This window comes from Alexandromys fortis, unplaced genomic scaffold (genome assembly GCF_014885135.2).
Source record: "Alexandromys fortis isolate MF-2015 unplaced genomic scaffold, M_Fortis_MF-2015_v1.1 scaffold_291, whole genome shotgun sequence".
NCBI lineage: Eukaryota > Metazoa > Chordata > Mammalia > Rodentia > Cricetidae > Alexandromys > Alexandromys fortis.
In genome coordinates this window covers 933058-956193 of record NW_026068163.1, presented here as the reverse complement: position 1 = coordinate 956193, position 23136 = coordinate 933058, and the positions used below count along the sequence as shown (strand labels likewise).

Genomic DNA, 23136 nt, shown 5'->3' with positions numbered 1-23136 from the left:
TAAAGGTGTTTGCCATCAAGCCTGCCCACCTCGGCTTACTGCCTGGGAGCTACATGGTGGAAAGAAAAACAACACGGAAAGTCATACGAATCGCATCTTCTCCTCCTTAGGATTTGTGCGTTTTGTTTGCCTCTGTCTCCTGAGCGCTAAGATTACAGCAGATGTGTACCAGCATGCCTGGCTTGTGTTTCCTTCAAAACGAAATTTTATTTTAAATTATTCTCCACACAGCAACAAGGATGTACCAGGGGCTCGGGATACAGCTCAACTGGTAGAGTGTTTGTGTTGCATGAGCAAGGCCCTGCTGCATTCAATTTCCGTGCACACACAAAAGATGCATTAAGCTTGGTCCTCTGAGAGAGAAAGCCTGCGTTCTGCCTATGAGTCTATTGTCTGTTGCCATCCACGGGGATCTGAGAAACCGGGTGTACTTCTGTTAATTAATACTCGTTCGTATTTATGAATGGTTGTAGTATTTCAGGCACATGGTTCCAAGTACATCGTTTGAATAATTCACTTAATGCTTTCAGCAAATTCATAAATTAGATGCTGTTCATATTGTTTTTGCTTCAGGGAGAAAAGGTCTCACGTAACCCAGGCAGGCCAAGGATGACCCTGAACTCCTGACATTCCTGTCTTCATCGCCATTTCTCCTCTCTCTCTCTCTCTCTCTCTCTCTCTCTCTCTCTCTCTCTCTCCCTCTCTCCTTCCTTCCTTCCCTCCTTCCTTTCCTTTCCTTTTTTTTTTTTTTTTTTTTTTTTGGTTTTTCGAGGTGAGATTTCTCTGTGTATCTGTCCTGGGATTAGCTCTATAGACCAGGCTGGACTTGAACTCACAGGTCCAATTGCTTCTGCCTCCCAAGTGCCAAGATTAAAGTTGTGTGCTACCAAGCCTGGCATGTCTCCTTCTCTGGCATGTGTCACCACGCCTAGTTCATGCAGTGTGGAGACTACAGCTCAAGATTATGCGCATGCTAGGTAAGCCGTCAGTTACCAGGCTACAGCCCCAGCCCAATGTTGTTGTTAGTTTCTGAATTTTCTAAGTTAATTTTTATCAGTTGGTAAACAAAATCATGGATTTCATTATGACATTTGCACAAAACCACTGTGATTAGTCTTTTGATTTCCTAGATGAGGATGCTCAGAGAGGTTGAGTGACTTACCTAAAGTCACACAGGGGGTGCTGTGGAATGGGTGCAGCAGCAGGTGTTCTCTTTGGGGGAGGGAGAGCAGATAGGCAGATGTCATCATGCCTTTGCCGCTCTCCCATCCCCCGCTGCTGGCCGGTGCTGCATCTGGAAAACCTCCTTCAGGAGGAGCAATGTCAGACCCAGGTGGTGGTGGTGCATGCCTTTAATCCCCGCACTCATGAGCTCTGAGTTCAAGGCCAGCAAGGGCCACATAGTTAGTTCCAGGGTTACACAGAGAACTCTCTGTCTTGGGGTTGGGAGCGGTGAGAGAAAGGAGGGGGAGCAACTTTAAATCGTTGTGTGCATCCACAGCTGTCTTGGAGACAGGAGAAGACGGTTGACATCAAAACATGACATTGTCATCTACTGAGTCCATGCTGGGGAACGACACAACTGAGTTACAAGATTACCTAAAAAGCTTCTTCTTGTGTCTCTGCGTGTGGCCTGTGTGTGCTCCTGTGGATGTGCTTGTGTGTGTGGAGGCCAGAGGTTGATGGTAGATGCCTTCCTCTAGTGCGGTACACTTTATTTTTAGTTGCATTTAAATTGTGTGTGCATGTGTGCACACCCGGATGTGCCATGGTCCACATGTGGAGGCCAGAGGACAGCTTGCTGGAGTTACTTCTCTCCATCGACTGTGGAGGACCTGAGGACCAGACTCAGGTGTCATGCTTGGCATGACATACCTTTATCCACTGATCCATCTTGCCTTCCCCAATCCCATGTTTTACAGATGGAGACACTGGGCTCCAGGTCTCATCTGAGTTGATTTGTGTGGGACTGTACCCTGTATGACTCCAGATGGGACAGGACACCTGGCCTGTGCTCTGCTTCCACAGGGTGGGAGCCTTTACTGGCTCTCCTGGTAGCATCCTGAGGGTTGAGCAAGCTCTGAGATGATCTGACTCTGCCAAGGTAACCTCCAGTCAGTAAGGTGTCTGCGAGGGAGAAGCTGCAGAACACACCTGTGCTTAAGGTATTACAGTGGATTTTGTAAAAGGATTGTAGTGTGTGTGTGTGTGTGTGTATTTGTGCATGTGTGTTGCTAGGGCTCAAATCTACACCCTTGTACATGCTAAATAGGGAGTCTATCACTGAGCCACACCCAGCTCCTCACTGGGGGATTCTAGGCAGGGGCTCTACCACATTCCAGCACCTTGCTGGGGGTGGGGATTCTGTATAGCAGCTACATCTTCGGTGCCTTCTTTGAGACTGGGTCTTGCTGTATAGCCCAGGCTGGACTCAAAGTCTCATCCTCGTTGCCTGAGGTTGGAATTAGCATCTACTTCACCATCAGGCTATAGCACCGTTGTTAAGAAAATATGGTGGGCAGCCCACTCGGGTGTCTTGCTCCTGGTGATATTTGTTTGTGCTGTAACAAAGAAAGCTTGCCTGGAGATCCGAGTGTGGAGCTAACCATAAGCTAGCCATAGAGGCCAGGCTGTGGTGGCTCACACCTTTAATCCCAGTACTTGGGAGGTACATGTCTTTAATCCCAACACTAGGGAGGTGGAGACAGGCAGGGCTCCACCAGATATGGCTGGGCAGAGAGAGGAATATAAGGCGGGAGGAGACAGGAGCTCAAGGCGTTCAGTCTGAGGACTTCAGAGACAGGATCGCCCCTTAGGCCTGAGGATTCAGTAGAGGTAAGATCTAATGGCTGCTGCTCTGCTTCTTTCAGCTTTCACACCGTAATATCTGACTCTGGGTTTTTCTTATTAAGACCAATTAAAATTCACACCACACTTGCTATCTGGTCCAATATTATCCCATAGATACATAACCCATAGGTATCTTCTTGTGTGGGTACCCAAATATATCACACTCATCTCTCTTCACCTTCTTTCCCAAATTGCCCATCCTGTCTCCTGACTTAGTTGTTTTGTTTGTTTGTTACCAAGCCTTGCTACAGACCAGGCTCCTCCTGCTTCTGCCTCCCAGGTACTGAGATCACAGGCAAGCACCACCATGTTCAGCCCAGCTCCATCTTATTCTGTGGAATGTCCACCCTTCCCGAGTTCGCGATAGTCTTGGAGGCCAGGTTAGTCATGGCAGAATGGAGAGCCCCTTCGTGGGATTAATGACTTAGACCTAGTGTCCTTTCTTACACTCCATCCATCTCTCCCCCGAGGCCTGATGATTTGGAGAACCTGCATTATGGGGAGTACCAGTGCCTCTTCCCAAAGGAATCTTAAGTGTGTTCTGTGGGCACTGGCTAAGTCCAATACATAGTTAGGTCACAGTCCCCTCCTCCCCTGGGTTTGAAAGTCACTGTCTTTGAGCCTTCCCTCAGCTCCTAGGTAGTGAAGAAGACAGGAAAACTCCACGCTGCGGTCAACTGGTCTGTGCTGTGGGTGCTAAAGTGAGAGAAGGAACTCCATTTGTTTTTTCTGGCTCATTATGCAGCTTAGGCTGACCCCCAAATTCACCGTCAGTCTGTGGAGTCCTGCTGAAGGTGTGTGTGTGTGTGTGTGTGTGTGTGTGTGTTATGCACGTGCATACGCATGGGTGTGTGGAGGCCAGGGAAAAGCATAGGTGATCTGCCCCATTCCTCTTAGTTTCACCACCTTCAGACCGGGTTTCTCTCACTGAACCTGGAGCTAGGTCAGAAGTTGGCAAAGCCCCAGGGATCTTCCTGCTCCCACTCTTCAGACTGGGGGCCGTGGGACCGGGTCAGAGGCCACGCCTGGCTTTTTACGTGGGTGTTGGGGATTCGTACTCAAATCCGCAGGGTCTGTAGCGCACACTCTTACCCACAGAGTCATCTACCTAGCTTAACTTTCCTTGAGCCTCAGGTTCCATTTCTGAAAAATGGAGCCGATACGGATCTTAGATGGTGCGGCGCCATGGAAACCTGGATGTCTTTCTCACCTGGGTATGGAAAGTTCAAAAAGTGTATTAAGGGCCCCGGGGATGTAAGATTTGGTGTTCAGAAGGATGCGCCACCTGGGGCGCCCCCAGCTTGGTAGACGCTTCTTCAGCCCTGGACCTCTGAGGGTTAAAAAGAAAGACCCACGCCCCCTTTAACTGCGCAGAGCCCACCTCGCTGAATTTGAAAAGGCGGTCCTGGAGAGGCGTGGGCGACCCCCAGACGACTTCCACCTCAGACCCAGCCTTCACACCATCACCGGCTGGCTCCCTGCGCTCCAGCCTGGGGCCGCAGGATCGGTCCAGCCGTCCGGGGCACGCCTGATTGTCCCCAGCTCCCGGGACTCCAGGTCCCCGCGGGCGAGCGGCACAAAATGAAGCTCGTTTTGCTGTTACCATGGGCGTGCTGCTGCTTGTGCGGTTCGGCGCTGGCCACCGGTTTCCTCTACCCGTTCCCGGCAGCAGCCTTGCAACAGCACGGCTACCCGGAGCAGGGCGCCGGCTCCCCCGGCAACAGCTACTCGAGTCGCCGGTGAGTAACGCCAGGCGCCGGGCCTGGGGGAGCGATGGCTGGATCCAGGGACAGCCGGAGCTTGCAAGAGCCGTGGTCGGGTACTGGGGACACAGGACAGTGGCCTCAGGGGCGGCGGGGGGGGGGGGACCTGAATTCAGGGACATCGGGGACTGTGAGGAGCATTGGCCCGGTGCTGGGGTGGGGAGTGGGATAGAGGACCAAGGACTGCATAGAGAGACTAAGGGTCACAGAGAAGTTGTGGTCGAGGGTTGGGAGAACAGAGGCTCGAAGGCGTGAGGGCCGGATCGAGAGACAACAGGAGATCTGAGGAGCGGCGGCCTGTTGTTGGGGTTGCAAGGCACGGGGCTTGGGGCTCTGCAGGGATGGATCGTGAGACAGTGGGAACTCCAAGGTGCGGTGGCTGGGTGCTGGGGACGCAGGAGCTGGATCGAGGGACAGTGAGGACTTCGAAGCGCGGTGGTTCGGTGTCGGGGAACTCAGGACACAGGGGCATGCGACTTGGAGCCAGTGCGCGCTTGATCCAAGGCGCTGTGACTCCACACCGAGTCCTCCGAGTTTGGGTATGCACCAGGAGATTATGAGGCGTAGTGGCCCAGTGATCGGGATGGAGGGACATCGGGCTGGGAACACGAGGCCTGGGGTGTGGAGACTGAAAGCGAGATAGGTACAGTGGGGTGGCCTCTGAGACACCGGTGCTGTGCTGCGGATGCAGGCCTGTGTATTCAGGATGGCCAGAACGCACGACGGTAGAAGCTTTGTGGTCAGAATCAGGGGGTGGGAGCGAATACTGCGATCTTGTGCTGGGGACCCCAGGCCTAAGGCAGCCAGCCTGGGCGCCAACTAGTGTTAGAGGGGTGCTGGGAACGCGTCGCCCCGGCTTTGGTGGTCTCCATTAGCGCCCACTCCGTCTCTTCCCGTCCTGGTTTTCTTGCCCCTCAGCCCGGGGCTTCGAATGGAGATGGTACCAACTTGCATCCGGGAGTCGTAGAAAGAATTCCTCGCACTCACAAGACTCCACCAAGGTTCAGCCTCCACCAAGTTGCCAGGCTCACCTGTGCGGCCTTGGCTTTTTGTTCCACAGTTTCCAGAGTTACCAAGGCCGTGAGTCCTTTTGGCCACTTGGCGACACTAGAGAGGCCATTTCATCTGGTCTTTGCGGCCTGAGGCCACCTTGGCTGAGACTCCCCATTCACTCTTGGACGTGGTACCCGCCTGGATCCCAAGGCTTCCGTGTGGGGATGGAGGAGGCACGGGGTCACTCAAGTCTCAGTGCCTGGACCCACCCGCTGCTTCCATCTACCGCCAGGTGGCGCGCTGGCCTCCCCTGTTGGCTTAACGCTGAGTCTTGCAAGCTTTTGAATTCCCAAAGAAAATGAAAAGCAACCAAATAAATGTTACTGACCGCCGTGTTTGCACATCTTACTGAGTTTAGCGTTCCCATTTGACGGTATCTCCAATCGTACCGGCGCCACGACATAAGTTTTCATCCTTACACCAGTTCAAGAGCCACAAGAGAGTATTAAAATACTGGGTTACTGCTCTTAATAAAAGACCAGAGTTGGGGTCCCAGTACCCAGGGCATGGGGTTCGCAATCTCCTGTATCTCTAGCTCCAGGGCATCTGAGGCCCTCCTCTGGTCTCTGAGGAAACTGCACTCACATGCACGTGTACACACACACACACACACACACACACACACACACACACCGTCTCTTAACTGAAGTCCTCCTCTCTAAGTTCATTGGCAGCACGCAGGGGCGACTCCCATCTTCTTTCTTTGGACGTGTTCTATTGCTCCCCTACCGTTATGAAAGCCAAGAACTAGGTCCCAGGTCCTATTGCCAGTTTGCTTGCAATTTTATTGCTTTTATTTTGTTGGAAAATTCTTTCTGGAAGCTTATATGGGGAGAGATCTCCAAACACCCATAGAAGTGTAGACTGCATATTTCCATATGTGGAGATAGCAGGAAACACACATTGGAAGTCGTAGAACATTCTGTATAGTGTGAGCCATGATCTTATTTTGGAACAACTGAACATGGATGCTGGGGATTCAAACGCTGGTCTTCATGCTTGTACAGCGAGCTCTCCTATTCACTCACGAGCCCTCTCTTTAGCTCAGATGGAGTCTCATTAAAGTGTGTGGACTGGTCTTGAACTTGTGTAGCACAGGCTGACCTCACTCTTCTGATCCCCCTGCCTCAACTTCCAAAGTAGCTAGGATTACAGTAAGGCATGTATGTTGTGCCTGACTTGGGAAGTAGTTTTGTGTGTGTGTAATTTAACTGTTATACAGAGAGTCCTGAGACTAAAGCAGAGGTCTGGAGTTACATGCACACACACACACACACACACACACACACACACATACACACCCCACCCCTGATGTATAGATTTGTATCTCTTGGATTCAGCCAACTTTGGATAAGTAGATACTAGACCCAATAACCATGAACAAGAATTTTATCAGCATTTTACAGCAAGGAGACCGGAACAGTTTGTGCTGGGAGCTGCGGATGCTTCATGGACAGTGGATCCTTTTCCTCTGCCAAAATTTGCTTGCTGGGGTAAGGGAGGTGGTTTGGATGGGTCTTCAGCGTGCACCTGCAGTGCTAGTGCTTGGGAGGCTGAGGTAGGAGGATTCCTGGGACTTGCTGGTCAGTGAGGCTGGCAGAGTCATTAGCTCCAGATTTAGTGAGAGACCCTGCTTCAGAAAAGTAAAGTTGAAGCCAGGCGGTAGTGGCGCTTGCCTTTAGACCCAGCCCTCAGGAGGCAGAGGAAGGTGGATCTCTGGGTTTGAGGCCAGCCTGGTCCATAGAGCAAGTCCCAGGACAGCCAGGGCTGTGCAGAGAGACCTTGTCCCGAGAAACAAAGACAAAAAAGTAGAGAGTGAGAGTGGTAAAGACATCTGATCTTGACTTCTGCCCAATACCTGTGTGCACACAAAGGGATGAACAACTAAACACACACACACGTGCAACACACACACAGAAACGTGTACACACACAAACACAAGTTTACATGGAACTTAACTGCCTTTGCTTTGTTCAGAAATATTTTTTAGAAGCTTCTATTAGAAGGATTCTCCAAACACACACACAAATGTTTGTCTATGATTTTATCACTTGTAATTTGTTCAGAAATGCTTTTTAGAAGTTTCTGCTGGGAGAGGTCTCGGAACATGCACAGAAGTGTGGGCTCTGCACGTTTCCAGATGTGGAGATAGCAGCAAGCAAGCTTCATCAGTTGTAGAACGGTCTGTATAGTGTGATGTCATTTATGGAACACAATAATTCTACACAGCACCCCACCCCGTATAGCCATGTCGTTCGGGGATCGAACCCCACTGCCTTGCGCACATCAGGCAGGGGCTCTACCACGGTGACAGCCCCACCCTTTAATTCATCTTTATTTTAAAAACTATTAGCTGATTGGTATGTGCGTGCGAATGGCATACATGTATGTGCGGTGTGTGTACACATGTGTTTGGATATGTGTGATGGCCAGAGGGAGTGTTCTGTACCTGTGATGCCCCCATGTCACTCTTTGCCTTATTCTTCCACGAGATAGCCTCTCACTGAACCAGGAACAGGGCTGGCAGCCCGTATGCCTAGACACCTTCCTGTCTCTGCTCATGTCCCCCGCTCTCCTGTGCTGAGCTTAGAGGTGTGCTCCCAAGGGCCCTTATTTTGTTGTTGTTTTTGTTTTGTTTTGTTTTGTTTTAATATGGGCACTGGGGATTCAAACACAGGTCTTTAGGCTTGTGCAGCAAGCCCCCTTAGCCACTGAGCCTTTTCTCTCCAGCTCCTTTTAAAACTTCTTTTTGGGAGAGGGTCTCACTAAGATGCTTGTGTAACACGGCTGGCCTCCTGCCTCATCCTTCCCAAGCACCTGGGATTATGGACATATACTGTGGTGTCTGGCTTGGAAAATAATTTGTGTGTGTGATACTCTTTTTTTTTTTTAAAAAAAAAAAGAGTTCTAGGGCAAGACAAGAGTCACACAACCCCATACAAATCTAGGGACTTGTATCTGTGCCTCCAGCAACTTTTGGTTGCAGTAGCAGCAGCAGCAGCAGCAGCAGCAGCAGCAGCAGCAGCAGCATGTATAGGTGTGTGTTTCACTTGAATGTGAGTGCAGAGAGAGGGCTCAAGTTGGTGCAGGAATCACATCAACCACTCTTCCACCTTATTCACTGAGGCAGGGTGTCTCAATCAAATCCAGAGCTTGCTGATGTGGTTGTTCTGGCTACCTAGCTGGGTTTGGGGATCCCTTGTCTCTGTCTTCCAGTGCTGTCTACAGGCTGACCACCTGGCCTTTATGTGGGTTCTGGGGATCTGAATGCCAGTCCTTATGTGTGTGGGGTAGTGTTTAACCAGTGAGCCATCTCTCCAGCCCTAGTTTGTTGTGTAACCTCCAAAATAGAATGCCTGGGTCCCTGTACGAGAAATCCCATTTCTCTGGTCTCTCTCACCACCAAACGCCATCATCAAACTATGAAACTGGAATGATCTATCCATTATGACGTTGGAGCTCTCATGATCCAGTCACCTGACTGTTGTTCGCTCTCTTTGATCACCTCTGTTAGAAGCCCAGCATGGATCCAGTGTTGAAGTTGCTTTGACAAAACTACAGTGAAGTCTCCTAATTTTTTTTTTTTTTGAGGACCATGTCAAATACAATCTTAGTGGTCTGTTGATAGCTCACCCAAGAGTTTTGCCAGCTGGTCTTGTCCTGATAGCAGTCTTTATAAGATGTTTAATCTCCCAGAGCCTGGTTTCTGGTCCATATGATAAGGATCCCATGGAGACCAGGATCCGGTTCATATGATAAGGATCCCATGGAGACCAGGATCCGGTCCATATGATAAGGATCCCATGGAGACCAGAATAGTCATGAGACCCTGGGAGTAGAAAGGGACGCAAGGATTTGGGGTTTGCAAAATACCCATCTAACCTCATTCATTTTTACAGGTTCCTTATTGTTTACACGTGGGGGGTGGCGTGAGCACTCACATGCTGATATGTATGGGAGTTCATATGTGCGTGCAAATGCACACATATGTGCAGGACTGAGGACGACTTTGTGTATCCTTACTGAGACACAAAGTCTGAGATACATTTTGAGAAAGGGTTTCTTACTGGCCTGGATCTCACCAAACAGGCTAGGCTGGCTGTCCGGTACTATCTGTCTCTGGCCCTGGAACTGCAAACATATATCTCCACATCTGTCCCCTCTCATAAAGTCCAGGCTGGACTCAAAATATGTCGCCAAGGGTGGCATTGTACTCCCGATCCTCCTGGGATTGCAAGTGTGTACACCACACCTGGTTTATGCATTGCTGGGGACGAACCCGGGCCTTCTCCATGCCGGACAAGCGATGTACAACCTGAACTACCTATGGCTCCGTTTATTTATCTTTGTTTACAGCTGCAGCCAGGAGGGTCAGAAGAGCTTAGCCTGTGCTTCACCCTTCTCTGATCTGAGACAGACAGCCTCCTCTGCCTCCTGCCGCTCTCCATGGTCCCTTGCCCGCTGCAGGCTGAGCAGCCCCACCTGGGGGAGGCGGTCACAGGAGTGCTATGTGTTCTTCTAAGTCCTAACTTCATTGAGGCTGACTGCTGTCGGTGTTATGGTTCCTGTGTCTAACACCGTTAGGGTTTAGGAGGGCACGAGTCCCATATTCACCTTTCAGAAGTGAGGGGAAGCCGCAGGGAAGACCTGGGTGTTTGTTCCTACAGGATCTCAGTTGTAGGAAAGATGGCCCAGTGAGTTAAAATGCTTGCTGAGCAAACATTTGGACCTGAGTTCAAGTCTCCAGCATCCACACAGTAAGCTGAGTATGGTCATGTAGGCACCTACGACTCCAGCACTGTGTGGAGTAGAGACAATAGGCTCACTGTTGCTGGATCCCACACTTGCATGTGCATATACATACAAACACATTACATATACACACAAATACATTACATACACAGGCAAACACATTGCATATACACACAAACACATTGCATATACACACACAAACACATTGCATACACACACACAAACACATTGCATATACACACACAAACACATTGCATATACACACAAACACATTGCATATACACGCAAACACATTGCATATACATGCAAACACATTGCATATATACACAAACATTTCCTTTCTCACAAAAATAAACTCAGTTACTTCTTGGCTCCATGTGCAAAGTCTTTGCCCATTTCCTGACTGTCCTCTGTACAGATGGACAGAGCGAATGCAGAACCTGAAACAGTTTTGTGGCCCACTGTCTGGCAGGTCTGTTTGGGAAAGGTTCTGAGCCTTGACGTGATGACAGGGCTATGTCCCCACTCTTTCTCCCCCTTCTCTCTTGCCTTTCCTTCCCCTCCTCACTTCTGCCTCCTTCTCCCTCTCTACCCTTTCTTCATGTCGCCTCAGGAAGAGCCAGCATCAAGGACATCTCCCAGGACAGTCCAGTATTTCCCAGTCAGGATCCCATTCTCAGAAGGTGGAGATCATCTTAGACTAGTTGGTTCTCTCCTTCCACCATGGGGGTCCCCGGTATCGAACTCAGATCCTCAGTCTTAGTGGCAAATGCCTTTACTTGCTGAGCTATTTTGCCCACCCCTGGCTTTTTAAAACCATGGGTTTTGGGGCTCAAACTCAAGTCCTCAGGCTTTTAAGGCAAGCACTTTCTTGGCTGAACCATCGGCCCAGCCATTCAATGTTCTTATCTTTAACTCTGTAAGTGCTATCTGATGGAACAATGGAATACCCTCTGATGGCCTGAAACCAGCTGAGGAGATATACTACTTCTTACGGCCTCCTGGCCTTTCCAGGATGGTGTTGTGTGACACTGTGTCTGGGGAGATATGAACAGACATCATCTACGTACCCAAGACATGGAACCAGCAGAGACTGAAGCAACAACACCATCAAAGTCCAGCTTGGTGAACTAATGAGTTCACCGTAGTTCCTCACAGGAGCATGTGTGAGGAGTTAATTACAGGAACATGGATGTCTCAAAGCAGCTGGATCCCTGAGAGCACAGATGATGGTTCATAAAAGATGTAACTCTCTGTACAACCTGCAGGCAGATCAGCAGGCTGGAGAGTCTCCTCAGTGGTCTTTACCGTTTATATAACCTTGAGTGGGGAGGAGCTTTGTCAATCTGTTAAGTTTCAGGGACTTCCCAAGACTTGCGTATTGTCTACTTCCTGAGTTTTAAGGAGTCTCCTTTCAGAACTTACTGAATCTCAAGGGTGGATACTGAAGTTGGAGGAAATTGCTACCCATGAGTAGGTTTCTAATCTCTCCACCTTGGAGCCTCTCAAACCCTTCTTGGTGTCTCCTCTCCACCTCCCACTGGAGCCAATTGCCCCTGCATCTTGCTGGGGTCCAGGTGTGTGGTTCAGGCAGATAAGGGAATGGGTTTCTCAACTCAGGGCATCCTGACTGTGGTCTCTGCCTTAAGCTGACTGTGCCAGGGCACACTCAGAGAGCGTCTTGCTGGAAATGGTCACTCAGCTTGTCCCTTGCATTGCAGAGCAGTTGTGATACTGTTGGTGGCTTGGAGATCCCGAGACACCTGGCAGGACTTCTCTGTATGGGCTTCCCACAGTGAACCTGGGGCCCTTGACCGCTGGGAACATAACCCCAGTTAGTGGGTTGCACACGGGCAGAAATACCTTGGAGTTGGTAGAACGGGCCCTGGGTGTGCACACTTCTCACCTAGAACTGGAAACCTATTTCCTTTTTTTAAAATGACTTTTACTGGGGCTGAAGAGATGGCTCAGTGGTCTAGAGCTCTTGCTACTCTTGCAGAGAACTGGAGTTCCATTCCCAGCATCCTTGTGGGGCAGCTCACAACTGCCTGTAACTCCAGATGCAGGGGACATGACACCTCTTGGGGCTCTTTCAATTATCCATCCACATAGAAGCACACACACATACACACTCACATTCATGTGTGCATGCATGTGAGCTTGTGTGCTATGGTACTTGTAGAAGTTGATTTTTTTTCTTTCCAACATGTGGGTTCAGGATATTTAACTTGGTGGCAGTCACCTCTCCCCACGGAGACATCTCATGGGCCTGGCACTTTAGTTTTTGAGGCACTGTCTGGAGTTTACCAGTTCAGCTTGACTGGCTAGTGAGCCCCAAGGATTCTCCTGCCTCGGCGTTGCCCAGAGCTGGCATTAGAGGAACACGCCAGGACACTTGGCTTTCCACTTGGGTCTTGAACTCAGGTCCCCATACGTGTTCGGCAAGCACTTTACAGACTGAGCCGTTTCCTCCAGCATGGGATCACACAGGACGGTCTTCACGGATGCGTGTGAGTGCAGGGAGGTGGGGAGCCTTCCTGCAAAGCCCCAGGGGTCTCTTTCTTTCTCTCTCTCTCTCTCTCTCTCTCTCTCTCTCTCTCTCTCTCTCTCTCTCGTCCCGTCCCTCTCTTCTCACAACTTGTCCGTTATTTTAAAGATCGATTCCCAGAGAAAGAATTGCTGTGGCAGTAGAAATCCCCATTAGCTTCTCTTGGCTCTGGTTGGCCGCACACTTCATTGCTCTTGGAAGAATGTGTGATCTGGACGCAGACCAGCTGCCCCTGGGGCGGTGACCCGAACCTCCATAAGGAACTGCTGGAGGATTTTCAGGAATGTTCGCACAATGTGCCTGGGGAGGATGGTCTGCGGCCTCATGGCAAACCTGCACATCATATACTGTTCTCTGAATCTCCCTTTGGAATAAGCAACCTCCGGTCCAGGTTAATGGGTCACAGTCGAGGACAGAAGTGAATCCTCTGGCTTCTCGTATCTTCTCGTCTGACGCTGTTACCTGAATTGTCACGGTCAGAGCCTAGGCGCTGGTAGTGCCTAATAAACCATGTGCAGGGTTTTGTCTTTTTAACTGACAATTCAACATTGAAGACAGAAACGATTAATTCAGGGCTGGTGAGATGGCTCAGTGAACAAAGGTGCTTGCTGTCAAGACTGACAACCCGAGTTCAAACCCTGAGACCCACATAGTGGCAAGAAATATTGACTCTTGTAAATGGTCCTTTGACCTCCACACGGGTCATGGAATGCACATAAACATGCACACACATGCATACACATACACACACACACCGTGCGAAAAGAAAGATTTTTATTCAACTGATCACAATGACCACATTGGGAAGAGGAACACAGTGATCCCTCCATCCCAAAGTCTTTCTTTGGTATCCTAACATTTAGCTTTAGGTTTAAGTTAGGGCAAAAGGTATCCACAGCTAAGCAGCTCTGGTCAAGGTGTGGTTCTGCCTACCACTGGCCCACCATTGTCTTGGCTCCTGTCTCTTCTCCAAGATGGTCTGATATGTCATCAGAACTATGTGAAATCTCTTCATATAGTTAGAGGAGATTTCAGTATAACTCCCACCTCTGACTGGCAACAGGGTTCAGCTCTTTCCTTCTCTCAGCGTGAGATTCCTGGGGAAATTCCAATTTCTCCGGCACCGGCAACATTGTCTCAATAGCCTGATAGCCAAAGGAAGGGGCCCAGTGTCTCTTTAAAGTATCTCTGTTCCTGCTAGGACAGCTATACCCAGCTTCTCTTAAGAGGGGTGGCCATGAAGGTCTTCCTGTGCTCTTTGATGTGAGCTGAGGGCTGTTGGAGCAGGGGCCATGGTTTCCTAGAACATGCTGGAGTCCTCATTTCAAAGCTGCAGGGTTTTCTTCCTAAAGAGAGAGTGTGATGAGGAGACTGAGCCTGGATCCCAACTCTAGACAGCATTCTGTGAAATCCTGGTCCCAGGATATGATTTAATCCTCAGATGCCTCAGGGCCGGCAACCTGAGGTCTGGAAGCTTCGTTGGGGGGGGGGTGAGCGAGAATGTCATGTCTCACTCTCCTGGAATCCAGACACTTGTAAATAAACTCACTGAAAGGCTCTGGGTAGGACGTCTGCCTCTCTGGACAGCGGTGCCGACCTCTGAATCACCCAGGAGGATGGAGATAAAGCGTGCAAAAGATGGGTGCAACCTGAGCAGTGTCTTAACTTCTTTCCTGGGTCCCGATACGGGCAAGGGCAACTATTAAAGATTCACAGACAGGCTCTGGGTAGGGCGCTTGGCAGCAACTCATAAGGCTGTAGGTGAGTGCAAGCTGATTAGCCTCCTGGTTAAATCTAACATGAGAAATGTGTGTGTGTGTGCGTGTGTATGCTTGTGTAGATTAGACGATGGCCTTGGAGATTCCAGGCTTCTCCTGTCTCCACCTACCATCTCATAGGAATACCAGGGTGACAGCCACATTCTACCGTGTCTGTCTGGCTTTCTGAGGGTTCTGGGGATTTGAACTCAGGTTCTCATGATCACATGGGAAGTGCTTTATCCACTGAGTCATATTCCTCCTGGGAGCCTTGTGGATGATTCAGGCTCTCTTTCCTTGTCCCTAGAATGTTCCCAGATCTTCCCTGATGTCCACCGGAAGGGCCTGGGCATGCTGACAATTCACACCTCGCAGGCACCCCAAAGCTTGAGTGTAGCAGTTTCTTCCTGATTGGGCCCCACTGTCTACACCCAGGCGTGTCACTTCTGGCTTCTGACATGTTTGTCTTTCCTGCTCCCCTGACAGGCCCTGTCTGTGACCCCCCCCCCGTCCCCCCTGTGATTGACTTGGCCATACGGCTGGTCCCGGAGTCCAAGAGGTCTTGGCTTGCCTGGGCACCCGGTTCTGGGGTGATGTGATCCTGGGCTTCTGGAATGTGTCAGCCGCATCCTCCCCTTCGTTCCGCAGCTGTTGGTGACAGTTCACTCAGACCCTGAGGATTTCTTGTTTGTGCACACGTGTGTGTGGTGCCTGGGCTCGTGTGCTCACGTGCAGAGGCCCGGAGGGTACCTCAGGTGCTCTGCTGTGCCACACCCCACTTGACTTCCTTGAGATGGCCTCTCATGGAGCCTGGAGCTAGGGAGGCGGCCAGCAAGCCCCAGTAGGCCTCCTGTCTCACCACCGACACGACCCTGGGGGTGCAGGTGGGCATGGCCGTGCACGGCTTTCCACAAAGGGGCCGGGTAGCTGGATTCAGGTCCTCGTGCTTGCAATGGCAAGTGCGCTTGCGCACTAAACCATCTCCTCACTTCCGAATCCTGAAACTATTTATGCCTCGAAAGCCTGGCAACCTGAGTTCCGTTTCCATAACTCACATAAAGGTGAAAGGAGAGAACCAACTCCATAGGGGGTGTTTTCTGACCAGCACATGCCAAGGAAGCATGTGGCCTCCCACCCCATCACACACACACACACACACACACACACACACACACACACACACACACACAGAGTGATAATAGAAAGTGTTTTTTTTTTTTTGGCAGGGTCTCACTATATAGCTCTGGCTGGCCTCTAGCTCACAGAGATTCCCCTGGCTCTGCCTGAGTGCTGGGATTAAAGGCATATGCCACCACACCTAGACTATTTTTGAGAAATTGTTTTAATTATTTTAATGTTTTACCAGGTGATTTTCTAGGGCTTTTGGGAAAATCTTATAATCTCCCGTGTGTGTGTGTGTGTGTGTGTGTGTGCACGCGTGTGTCAGTCAAAGCTGCTTTGACCCTGGACTGGACACTCCACCTGATCACAAGAAAATTGTTATAGACCCAGCAACTCAAGTTGAACTTGTGACCCTCCTGCCTCGACGGCCTGAGTGTTGAGTACAGAGACCCGGGTCTAATCCCAGTGCTACCTTTCCTTTTCCAAATTAGTTAATGAATTTTTTATTTGTTCATTTATTTTTGAGGCTTGTCTATGTAGACCGTGCTATCCCAGAACCCAGTATGCAGATCAGGCTGGTTTGGAACTCAGAGGTTCATCTGCCTCTGCCTCCCCAGTGCTGGGATTAGAGGTGTGTGCCACTATGCCCAACCAAATGTGTGTGTGTGTTTGTCTGTCTGTCTGTCTGTGTACGTGAATGAAGCTGTGGGGAGAGGGTGTTGGGTGCCCTAGAGCTGGAGTTGTAGGCATCTGAGAGCTGGCTAACGTGGGTGCTAGGAACTGAACTGAGGTTTTCTGGAGGAGAAGCAGGCACTCTTGAACACCGAGGTATCTTTCCTGCCCCAGCTCCCAGTTTAATGTGGCGTATGAATCTAACTTTATGCATGCTGGGCAAGCACTCTACCTCCTGAGCCGCCTCCCATAGCAGGTAATGCAGGATTGAGCGGGCATGGACTAAAGCAATGCCCTGTTCTGGTTTGCCGTTTGTGGTGCTAGGGATGGAACCCAGGTCTTATGTGTGCTAGGTAACCACTGAACCACACCCCGGTCCCTCACTGGGGGATTCCAAGAAAGTTCTCAATCACTGAGTTACATCCCAGCCCCAACAATCCCTTATTGATTCAATTTCAGTGGAATTCTGTTGCGTCCACTTTTCCGCCTGAGATGAGTATCTTGAGCATGAGCATCCATGAACTCTTGAGCCTGGAAATGTGTTTTAAGCACGGAGCCAGGAGCCCCTGCACGCGGACAGTGTGAGGGTCTGCCCAGGCTGCTGCAGAACGAATGGCTCATACCTACTTTTTGTAATTTTTTCCCCCTCTCTCCATAAAAGTGATAACATTAGAAGTTGTCTGCCTGCTGTTTTTGGTCCTGGAACAGCTGCTCATGGGGACAGCTGTCTCAGCTTCAGGACACAGGATCTGCCGGAGATTAATAACAGAGCCCAGCCAAGCCCATGGGGAGCAGAGCCGGCTAGGATTACCTTGCACCAGGAAGTGTGCCCGCCCTGTTGACAGCGGGTGGGGAGCCTGCAGGATGGATGGGATTTGGGGGCGCCAGGGGGTGGCTGGGCAAGACAGCCCACTGGCTGGCCCAGTCAAATCCACCTCCCACCCCTGGAGATGCAAACTGACTCTCCCAAGAGCCTCTGGCTTCCGCTCGACCTGAAACCCTGCAAGAGCTGGTCTCTGAGAAAGATGTGAGGGGCCAGAAATGGAAGCCAAATGTTGGTGTCAGGTAGAGGAAGCTGGTGGGTGTTGCGGCTCTGCAGCCTGGGCAGCTGTGAGGGCTCAGGCTCCTGGGGCCAGCACAGCTGTGGAGATGAGGCTCGCTCGTCTATTTTTAAAAGTTCTGGCACACTGCGCATGCGCGAGAACACCAGTGGGTGGAGATCAGTGGCAAATTGTGAGTGTTTTTCGAGTCTACACCTTGTATTTAAAAAGAAAAGCTTTATTTACTTGTATATCTATTTATTTGTGTGTGTGCGCGCGCGCGTGCATGCACTTGCACGCGCAATAAGTGCCCGCATTTGGTGTGTTTGTGTGTATGCCTACTTGCTTGTATGCGCATTGTCTTCATGCAGGCGCCTGCAGAGACCAGAAGAGGGAGGCAGATCTCCCAGGACTGGAGTTACAGGTGGTTGCAAGTCACTGGGTGTGGGTGCTGAGAACTCAATTGTCCCCTGCCAGAGCAATGTCCTCTTAATTACCGAACCACCTCTCTAGCCCTTCCCCTCGCCATCTATTTATTTATTTGTTCGTTCGTTCGTTCATTCATTCATTTAATTTGAGACAGAGTCTCTTGCTAGCTTGGAACTCACTGAATAAGCTATTCTGTTTGGTCAGCAAATCTCAGGAATCTGCTCATCTCTGCCTCCCCAATACTGAGAATTCCGGGTGCACGCCACTCCTCCTAATTTTTTTATGTTGGTTCTGGAGATCAAACTAAGGTCCTTCTTGCTTGCTTACTTACTGAAGTAACGTCCAAACCTGCAACTCTGTGCATGCCTGTGTGCATTGCACATGTATTTGTGGATGTGTGTGTGTGCATGTGTGCATGTCTGTGTTCGTGTGTGTGTGTGCGTGTGTGTAAAACAGGATCTTGCTATGTGCTTTTGACTGTCATAGCATTGCTGCTAAGACTGCCGTTGGGTGAGCATCTTTTCTCATCTCTGCCTTCAGCTCCTTTGGGTGCAAGTTTAGGGGCAGAATTGCTGGATCACAGCGCCATTTTGTTGGTTTTTGAGGACCCACTTCACAGTGGCAGTGACAGAATCCATCCCTATTAAGAGTGAAGAGCTGTGTGCCAGTTGCTTCTGTCGTTTTGGTTGATTTTACCCTTTTGAGATAAGGCCTCACTTTCTAGTCCAGGTGAACCTTGAACTCGGAATCCTCCTGCCTCAGCTTCCCGAATGCTAAGATCATAGACATGCATCATCAAGCCCAGCTAAAACTACCTACTTCTTATTAAAAATTTTGGGGCTGGAGAGATGATTCAGTGGATAAGAGCACTTGCCATCCTTGCAGAGGGCCCATGTTCAATTCCCAGTACTCACATGGTGGCTCATAAGTGTAGCTCCAGTTCCAGGGAACCCAATGTCTTCTTCTGGCTTTCACGGACGCCAGGTATGCAAGTGGTACGCAGACGTGCATACAGGCAAAACACCAATATACATCACAAGTGCAAATTAAAAAATTACTGTGTATGCAGTGCACATGAAGTGTATGTGTGTGCATGTGAGTGTGGCATAAACAAATAAATATAAATTAAAAATGACTATATATATATCATACATGAAGTGTGTGTGTGTGTGTGTGTGTGTGTGATCACGTGAGTGTGGAGGCCAGAGGTTGATGCTGGGTGTCTTCCTCTATCACTCTCCATCTACTTTTTTTTTTTTAATTTTTTTTAAAGATCTCTACCTAGATAAGGAGATCGGTGATTGATTAGATAAGGCTGGTCAGCAAGCTCTGGAGGTCCTCTGGTCACCATGCCACAAATGCTGGGGTAACAAGCGAGCCCGCACCACCATGCCTGGCTTTTATACATGGGTGCTTCATGCTCAAGATGCAGCGAGTCCTTCACCGACTGAGCTGTCTCCCCAGGCCCCACATGTTTTTAATTTTAACATAATCAAATGTATCTGCTTTTTCTTTTGTTGTTTGTGTTTTTAGTGCCATAGCCAAGAAACTCTCACCCAATCCAACGTCATGAAATTCTCCCCTGCATTTTCCTCTAAGAGCTGGAGTATTTGGGGTCTTGCATTAAAACCTTTAGCTTATTTGGAGTTGCTTCTCTCTCTCTCTCTCTCTCTCTCTCTCTCTCTCTCTCTCTCTCTCTCTCTCTTTTAGACTGTGTTGGTAGCCTAAGTTGGCCTTGAATTCTGTGTGTAGCTGAGGCTGGCCTCAAAACCAGTATTTTCCTGCTACAGCTTCCCAGATGCTGGGAATAAGAGTGAGCTTGGGCAGTGGTGGCACCCTCCTTTAATCCCAGCACTTGGGAGGCAGAGGCAGACAGATCTCTGTGAGTTAGAGGTCATCCTGGTCTACAGAGTGAGTTCTGGGACAGACAGAGCTACATAGAAAAACCTTGTCTTGAAAAAAAAATTAGTGAGCATGGTCACACCCAGCTGAGTTACTTTTCTGGGGTGTGTGTGTGTGCGCACACGTGTGTGTGCATGTGTGTGTGTAGGGTGGAGGACGACCTCGGCTGTCATTCTGCAGGCATTCTCCACTGTTGGTTTGTTTGCACAGGGTCCCTCATCTGGCAGGCATCTCATGGAATGCACATCTCCCGAGCCTTTGCACCTTGTCTCTTCAGACAAGACGACACTTATGCAGCCCTTGGATTTGCTGGCCTGGCTGGCCAAGGAGCCCCAAGGATCCTCTTGTCTGCACCTCCCCAGGGCTGAGATTACAACCATGCCTGTGCTTTTATTTTAAATTGCGAGACAGGGTTTCTCTGTGTGCCCTGGCTGTCCTGGAACTCACTCTGTAGACCAGGCTGGACTCGAATTCACAGAGATCCACCTGCCTGTGCCTCCTGAGTGCTGGGATTAAAGGTGTGTGTGTCTGCTTGTATGTCCACTAGAACTAGGCTGTTGTGAGCCAGCTGATGAGGGTGCTGGCAACTGAACTTGGAGCCTCTATAAGAGCAGTAAGTGCTCTAACCGCTGTGCCCTCTCTCCAGCTTTGTACTTTTTCATTGGCATCATTCATTGTGCTGGGTCAGGAAGAACTCTATTGGCAAATGGAATAGAGGCAGAGAAGGAGGTCAACTCAGGGAAGATACTGATCTGATTCTTTCCCCAGTGATCCCAGAGTGGGAAAGCTTGCCTCGGACACTCTCTGCAATGTGTGTGTGTGTGTGTGTGTGTGTGTGTGTGTGTGTGTGTGTGTGTTTGGGGGAGTTGTCTTCTGAGTGTTGGGGACTGTGGGCTGTACATTCTCTGCAGTGTGTTTGTGTTTGGGGTAGTTGTCTTCTGAGTGTTCGGGACTATGAGGTGTCTGAGGCAGATGCCTAGGGATTAGACACCCACAAGATCAAAGAACCAAAATGCGGAGGGATGCAAGCCTCCTCTTAAGGTTAGGACGTGGTACGATGGGTAGAGCATTTGCCTGGTATGTGTGAAGCCCAGGGTGCCATCCTCGGCACTGCAAAAACTGGGCATGGTGACACACACCTGGAATCTCTGTACTTGGGGGATGGAGCCAGGAGGTCATTCTCAGTAAACAATGTGTTCAAGGCCAGCCCAGGATAAGTGAGACCTTGAGTCAAAATCCATGCAACAAGAAGACATTTCAGCCAGTGACAGGCAAGGACCAAAGGACCAACACCATAGATGGAGAACTTGAATACATCAGCACAGACTTGACCTGACACACACACTCAACACAAACCCTGCCTCCCCCAGCTGTCAGATGCTTGCTCCTCACCATGGGCAGGTTTGTGTAGTGATATTTTATTTGTATGTTAATAAGTAAAGCCAACCCGATGGTCAGAAAAGCAAGATCACCAGCTACTGTTTCTACCTCAGTATGAAATGGCCATCCTGCCTCCATGAATCTCACAATGAGACTGACCGAGAGCTGTCTCCTCCCGTCTTATATTCCTCTCTAGTGCTGAGATTAAAGGTGTGCATCACTACAGCCCGGTTTCTATGGCAAACTAGTGTGGCTACTGGGATTAAAGCTGTGTGTCACCACTGCCTGGTCTGTAACCACTATGGCTGTTTTACTCTCTAAATTGCAGGCAAGCTTTACTTATTAAAATCCAAATGAAATATCTCGACAGGTTTGTAATCTCAAGGGCTCTTGTCTGCTGTGTGTTACCTTACAGAGTCATTATTTGTGCTTGTGTGCTGTACGTGTGTGCACGCACTTGTGAGTGTGTGAGTGTGGGTACACATGCACACATGTGACCGTTCACGTGGAGGCCAGAAGCGGGTGTGAGGTGTCTTCCTCGGTTCCTCTCCACATTATTTATTATTATTTTTGAGACAAGGTCTCTCACTGAATCCAATTCACCAATTGGCTACGGCCATTGAGCTCCAGGGATTTGTCCCTCTAGCTTGACCCAGTAACCAAAGCCTTTTGTCCTGAGGTCAGTGCACTGCCCGGCTGTGGTAACTGGACCCTCACAGGCTGGTGACAGACCAGCAGGAAGGAAGGGGGATGGGCCAGAGCCTCAGCCCTCTGAAAGCCAGAGCAGAGGGTGAAGAAAAACAAGAGTCTGTTTGCCTCTCTGGGGCATCCGGTCCCAGTGCAAGGCTGGAGTATTTCTGGCTGTAGAGTTTACTCCCATATGACTGCATGGACAGAGTTGGAGGTCACCTTCTCTGCTTTGGCCGTGTACCGGAGCCTGGAGGAGAGCCTCCTTGTTTATGTTCTCCAGGATCTGGTTTGGTCGGAGCTGTCAGTTTTTCCAGGGCAGGGGCCATGACCCACCCCGAGGCCTGGAGGATCCTGTGTACCATCAGCCAAGGTCCCGTTGAGTGATGGTTGGGCCCAGGAAATTCCCAGAGCAAAGCCGCATCTTCCCCCATCCAGCCCTTACTGATCTTCTCTGAGACCTGAGAAGGGGGCAGTTTCTGCATTGGAACTCTAGTTATAGTTACACATTTTCAAGGCCTACAGAATTCTACAGGCCGAAGTTTGGAAACAGTACCTCACTGCTGTCGTTTTTAAGATTAAAAAGAAATCTATTCCTTTATTTGATGAGCTTGTATGTGTGTGGGCATTGGTGCCATGGCGTGCCTGTGGAGGACAGAGAGTGATTTTCAGGACTCAGTTCTCACCTTCCACCATGTGGGTTCTGGGGATCGAACTCAGGGAGTCAAGGTTGGCGGCAAGCACCTTTCTCCACAGAAACATTTGCAGACTTCTACTGCTGTAGTTTTTTTTTGTTGTTGTTGTTTGCTTGCTTGCTGCTGTGTGTCCCTTGCTATGGGAATACGGGCTCTTTGTCTCAAGAAAGAGACAAGGAAGGACTTACCCAAAGTCTTACAGATAGAGAAGGGCTGGGCCAGGCAGAGCTGGAACCTGGCTTTGGTGTGTGTGTGTGTGTGTGTGTGTGTGTGTGTGTTTGTACGGGGGATGTAGGCTCAGGCTGACCAGGTAGTCAAGGATGGTCTTGAACCTCTGAACCTCCTGCTTCCACCTCTGGAGTGAGGTAATGCAGGTGTTTGCCGCAACTCCTGCTTTATGTGGTGCTGGGGAATGGAACCCAGGGCGTCATGAACGCTGGGCAAGCACTCTACCAACTGAGCCCTGAGCCCAGCTCAGAGCCTGGG

General features: G+C 49.9%; 1 protein-coding gene across 2 annotated transcripts in view; it reads left to right on the top strand.

Annotated features, from left to right (window-relative positions):
* The first annotated feature begins 4108 nt into the window (after positions 1-4108).
* Positions 4109-23136, top strand: part of Col26a1 (collagen type XXVI alpha 1 chain) — a 150168-nt gene continuing 131140 nt past the window's right edge. The window contains exon 1 of one of the 2 annotated variants that reach the window (XM_050127874.1): positions 4109-4589. In XM_050127874.1, the coding sequence (XP_049983831.1) occupies positions 4432-4589 (158 nt within the window). In that variant the 5' untranslated portion in view covers positions 4109-4431. The remainder of the gene's footprint in view (positions 4590-23136) is intronic. The other variant, XM_050127875.1, reaches the window with a different exon arrangement.